This window comes from Aethalodelphis obliquidens, unplaced genomic scaffold, assembly GCF_003676395.1.
Source record: "Aethalodelphis obliquidens isolate GAN/ISIS:26980383/991018 unplaced genomic scaffold, ASM367639v1 scaffold80, whole genome shotgun sequence".
Taxonomy (NCBI): Eukaryota; Metazoa; Chordata; class Mammalia; order Artiodactyla; family Delphinidae; genus Aethalodelphis; species Aethalodelphis obliquidens.
The window spans coordinates 1,721,429-1,727,428 of record NW_020838024.1 but is presented as its reverse complement, the minus strand read 5'-3'; the positions used below and the strand labels follow the sequence as shown (position 1 = coordinate 1,727,428).

The 6,000-nt window shown below is 34.2% G+C and overlaps 1 protein-coding gene across 9 annotated transcripts in view; it reads right to left on the bottom strand.

The window, feature by feature from the left end:
- The window catches only part of CPLANE1 (ciliogenesis and planar polarity effector complex subunit 1), a 128,604-nt gene that overhangs the window by 114,610 nt on the left and 7,994 nt on the right, over nt 1–6,000 (bottom strand). For all 9 annotated transcript variants that reach the window (XM_027092644.1, XM_027092645.1, XM_027092638.1 and 6 more), the window contains 4 exons: nt 4,558–4,664; nt 2,933–3,089; nt 2,406–2,509; nt 1,196–1,378 (listed from right to left, as the gene is read on the bottom strand). In XM_027092644.1, coding sequence (XP_026948445.1) covers nt 1,196–1,378; nt 2,406–2,509; nt 2,933–3,089; nt 4,558–4,664 — 551 coding nt within the window. The remainder of the gene's footprint in view (nt 1–1,195; nt 1,379–2,405; nt 2,510–2,932; nt 3,090–4,557; nt 4,665–6,000) is intronic.

Genomic DNA, 6,000 nt, shown 5'->3' with positions numbered 1-6,000 from the left:
AAAAAAAAAAAAAAAAAAAAAAAAGAAACTAATATTGTTATAAATGTTATATAAAATTTTTAAATTTAGAGGACAACACACTAGAATGCTAATAATTGTTATCTCTGAGGAATAGGATTACAAGTCTCACTTTCTACATTATTTAGTTTTGTAACATCTGATTTTTAAGTTTTTTTAAAACAATGAATATGTATTACTTTTGTAATCAAAAAAAGCAATCCATTTTGAAAGGCCCTAAATACTAACTTTAAAGGAAAATGTGAGGAAATTTAAGTCAATTATGAATCAGACCATAATAAATAAGGAAAAACACTTTCACTGCACAAAGTGACAAGTTTTTCCATTAGAATTTTCTATTGCTAAAAATTAAGCAAAACTTTTTGCTAAATATAATCAAGGACACATCCCTCCTCAGTTTCTTTTCTATACAGCAAAGGGAATGGATTAATTTCAAAGACCTTTTCCAATGCTTCTGATTTGTAAATTGGTGTCTATATGTGTCTAGCCATATATAATAATATCAATAACAGCAAATATTTACTGAGCACTTATTTTATGCCAGAACTGTGTTAAAGCAATTTATAATTATTTATTATCTTACTTCATTCCCTCAACTCTAAGAGATTATTACTGTCATCTTCATTTCACAGTAAAAGAAACAGAGTCTTAAGAATAACTTACCCAAAGTCACACAACTAGTAAGTAGAAGAAGCAAGGTTTGAATCTTGTTCTGACTCCAAAGCCAAAATGCTTCATGATCTCACAATTAAAAATTAAAATATGGCTAAATTCTAAAGTCTACTACCCATTTCCAACAACTTTTCTCCTTTTTCCCTCTGGGAGAAAAGTAGATACATATGCCAAGTTAATTTTTATCTAAGTGCTCTGCTTTTGAAACAATAAAAGATATATCACACTTCTATTAATTTTTATATCAAAGAAGTTACTTTTTTTAGTGCTACTGAATATTTAAATAACATATACTTACATAGTCACCATGTCAAATTTTCACCAGGATTAAGCCACAAAAAGAAACAGAAGAAAACTATAAATAAGAAGCGGATATTGAGATGACAGACTCAAAGAAAGAATAAGACAATTTGAAAGATGAAATTATATTAAAAAAATACACAGTAAAGTAATACCAAAAGAGAAAAACTTCTGTAAATAAATTAAAACAATTCAAATGTCTCACCTATATGTTATTAGTGGGTGAAGAGGAATAAATTCTGCTGGCCCAAATTCTATAGAGCAACCAAATGTAATTAACGTTAGCAATTCACCTTGGCAGGTCAATAAAACCAGGGAGCCACGTTTTAACACACAAGCCAGAAAAAGACTATCATGAGTCCAGCTGATATCACCTACCCAGTAGGACCTAGAAAAAGCAAGACAATATGTTTAGAAAGGACTCTCTACAATGCCTTTGACAATTTATAATGGCCAAGAAGGGGTGAGACGCTTCAAAAAATAAGGTCAAAAGAATGAATAGTAGGCAAATGTCACATGCATTTCATGTATTTTACTTCCCAGAAAAAAAGGTAAGAAAAAAGGAGTTTGCTCATAAACATCTACTCCATACAACATACAAATTAGAAATTTACTTAGATTCATAAGCAAATCATAAGATGAAAATAAGACCTAACAAAGTAAAGTTTTTGTCACTTACATTATAATTAGAACAACTTCTAATCCTAGTGGTGTCCAAAACTAAGATCTACTGGTAGATTTGAAGGTCAATACCACGCCTGTCTTCTCTGCAGCCTGCCAGAGCTCCACTCAGTAGCAGACTCCCTCTTCCTAAAGCCATCTTTACTACTCCTTAACTATCTGATAATATTAATGTTTCTTTCATGGAGACAAAAAAGTAGCTCCTCCTCATGTGAATGATGGACACCCTAAGTCAAACAGACCACTGAACTGAGACTAGTAATACTTCTAGCAGGGAAATTTTGGGGAGAGAAAGAAAATAAAAAGGCAAGGCTGGATGAACCTGAAAACTTTGGAAATTCAGAGAGCAGCAGAGAAAACAATTCAGAATAGGAACTTAGGAGGATCCAAGAGGAAATTTTCCTACTCTATAATCCTCCATAGGTCCACGTGCCATCCAAAATCACCACTTATGGTACTATCCACCCGTATGCAGAGAATGCTAACTTTGTTTAAAAAGCTAGAAACACCTCAGCCTGAGTATATAATGGTCTTCCCAACCCAGGTTTTTTCATTTCAGCCTCTCTAACTTAGCCCAGTATTTCTCTACCCAGTCATAATTCAACTCCTCCCAAGATAACATCATCTATCTAAATATCTATTTAGACACCTACTGAATTATCAGTGCCTTAAACTTATTAAACTATTAAAAAAGAAAATAAAAACACTATTTAGAAATATAAAAGAACCCTTACCTGATAAGTGTAGCTGGAACCACAGGATTCTTATTACTACATCCTTTAAGGCTACCACAGAGTGTAACGAAGTTCAGTGTGTTTATAAATAATACCTGAGTTGCCTAGAAAGAAAAAAAAAAGATTAAAAAAACCATTAAAGTTATTTTACTTATAATTCTGAAGACCTAGAGATCTATTATATCAATGAACTACCTAGTCTTTGCCAACTGGCAAGATAATACTGACCACCTATAACTTTTCTCTCTTTTATACTACATTTTAAGAATATCAGTTACCACTTTGCCCTTCTTTCTTCCTTTTCCATTATCCTCTCTTCACCTCTGAAGGCCAAATTCTGAAAATTACGGCAGCTAATGTAAATAACTTTACCAATTTACAATGTCGAGGTGGATCAGAAAACACCAATTTAAAGAATATAAAGTAATATTAAGGAAAAAAACTATACTCAGGGGGAAAAAAATCTCAAAACTGAACTAAACTCTCTCTTTTACAGGTTACTTCCAAGACAGATTACATTTACTGACCTTTGGGTCTTTCTGATTAAGAGTTACTGCCAGGGTAATGCCATCTCTTGAAAATGCAGAAATTAGAGCTCCTCTTGACTTTACTGATTCACATTTAGGAATCAGACTGCACAGAAGGCAATCTTGTTGTGCCCACTGAACATGGTAAGTCAATGATCTAAGTAGTGAAATAATTGAAAACAGAAAGTATAGTAACTTTTAAATTAATATATACTTCATTACAAAAAATTAAAGGGTCCAACTAAATTCGTACATGTGCACATATATTTGGGGTCTCGTAGCAACTGTTCACAAGTTTCATCCAGGACACAAAAGAGCAATTGCTAGTTAAACAAGGTCCATATCAGAGTTTTGTTAATAATGGCATGTTCTGTAGCCAGCCCCAAAAACATCTGCATCCACTAAAAGTTTAGATACACATATTTCTACATTATTACAAACATTTTTACAGGTATTAAATAGGTGAGAAGAGGGGATTTTTAGGATAGTGACAATGTTCTATATTTGATATGAGGATGGTTACAGGCATATGTACATTTATCGAAGTCCACCTAGTTGTACATTTAAGATTTGTTCATTTTACTTTATATAAATTACACCCAAATAGAGTACTGCTAGCATAAAAAATAAAGAAAATAAACAGAAAAAAAAAAACCTCACTATTTTACTAAATCTTAGTCACTATATGCTTTTAACTCATTCTTTCTATTTCATTGGGCTTTTTAAAATAAATAAAATTACTTTTAATTGAAAAAATACTTGAGCATTTAAAAAGTACAGTAGTAAATTCAAGTTATTTCCTTTTCAAAATTCAATTGATTTGGAACATCCCTGGAGGCACAGTGGTTAAGAATCCGCCTGCCAATGCAGGGGACATGGGTTCGAGCCCTGGACTGGGAAGATCCCACATGCCGCGGAGCAACTAAGCCTGTGTGCCACAACTACTGAGCCTGCACTCTAGAGCCTGTGAGCCACAACCACTGAGCCCACGAGCCACAACTACTGAAGTCCGCACACCTAGAGCCCATGCTCCGCAACAAGGGAAGAGACTGCAATGAGAAACCCATGCACCGCAACGAAGAGCAGCCCCCGCTTGCTGCAACTACGGAAAGCCCGTGTGCAGCAACAAAGACCCAATGCAGCCAAAAATAAATAAATAAATTTATTTTTAAAAAATTCAATTGAATTACTTTTCAAAGGAGTTATTTTTATAGTCTTAAGACAAGTAAGACCATAGTCTGTCTGCCTTACCTTTTATGTGTTCTTGATTCTAAGAAGAGAAACAAAATAAAAACAAGAAAAACTTTCTATAATAGACATTCAAAATGAAAAGTAAAGAAACAGAACAATACTTACAGGAAGAAAGAATTTGTAAAGCCTCAGAAGTTGATATTCACATTTCACTTACTAATCTTGTTACGTATTTATGGGCCAAAAGATAACAATGTTTTAAAAGGGATAGAGGGACCTCCCTGCCGGTCCAGTGGTTAAGACTCCATGCTTCCAATGCAGGGGGCACAGGTTCAATCCCTGATAGGGGAACTAAGATCCCACATGCTGCATGGAGCGGCCAAAAAAAAAAAAAAGCAGATAGAAAACTAGGAAGAAGGAAACATTTACCTCACCTTATAGATGTAAATACATTTTCATGCCACCGAATTGCTAGAAATGTTAACTTCAGGCATTCCCCGGAATAGAAAGTAAATGAACACAAGCAGCAGTCTCCAAATAACTGTAGATAAATTTAATATACTTTAGTATATAATTAATCTGAAAATAAATCAAGAGGACCTAGAGATTGTCATACTGAGTGAAGTCAGACAAAGAAAGAGAAATATCGTATGATATAGCTTATATGTGGAATCAAAGAAAATGATACAAATGAACTTATTTACAAAAGAGAAACAGACTCAGACTTAGAGAACTAATTTATGGTTACCAGGGGGTAAGGGTGGGGAGGAGGAATAGTTAGGACGTTCGGGATTCACACATACACACTGGTATGTTTAAAATAAATAACCAACAAGGAAAAAAATAAAATAAACTAACTAAACTATAAATAAAATAAACTAATCCCTGAAAGAACAGCAAAAAAAACACAACCAAACAAAAAAACCCCACATATTTCTCATCATAAATAAAATAAATGAAACATATCAAGAGCCTGCTCATATTTTTACTCTTAACATGTAGCTGAACATTAAGCTAAAGACTAAGTAATTAATTTCTGAGCCACAGGCATATCTCAAATGGGAAATCAAGGTGCAGTTTACTCTCTTAAGAAAACACAGCCTTTACTCTGGCTACAACTGGAAATATTCTAATATATTTATTTTTCTCTTCTTTTACAGTTACATATTATTTATTTATTTTTAATTAATTTATTTTATTTATTTGGCTGTGTTGGGCCTTAGTTGTGGCATGCGGATCTTCGTAGCAGTGTGCGGGCTTTTCTCTAGTTGTGGCTCATGGACTCTAGGGAGCACAGGCTCCGTAACTGTGGCTCTCGGACTTAGCTGCCCTGCAGCATGTGGGACCAGGGATCGAACCCACGTCCCCTGCATTGGAAGGTGGATTCTTAGCCACTGGACCACCAGGGAAGTCCTTATAGTTACATATTATTTAAGTTAGGGCACTACCCATGGGGGTGGAGGAAAACAACAAAAGTTCAAAATGTAATTTCTAACAATAGTAGATCGGGTAATTAATTTATTATTGGAATATAGTTTCTTTACACTGCTGTGTCAGCTTCCGCTGTAGAGCAAAGTGAAATAGCCACATGTATACATATATCCCGTCTTTTCTGGATTTCCTTCCCATTTAGGTCACGACAGAGCACCAAGTAGAGTTCCCTGTGCTATACAATAGGTTCTCATTAGTTATCATTTTATATTTAGAAGTGTATATATGTCAATCCCAATCTCCCAATTCATCCCACCACCCCCTTCCCCCTAGGTATCCATCGATACATTTGTTCTCTACATCTGTGTCTCTATTTCTGCTTTGTAAATAAGATCGTCTATACCATTTTTCTAGATTTCACATATATGCGTTAATATATGATATTT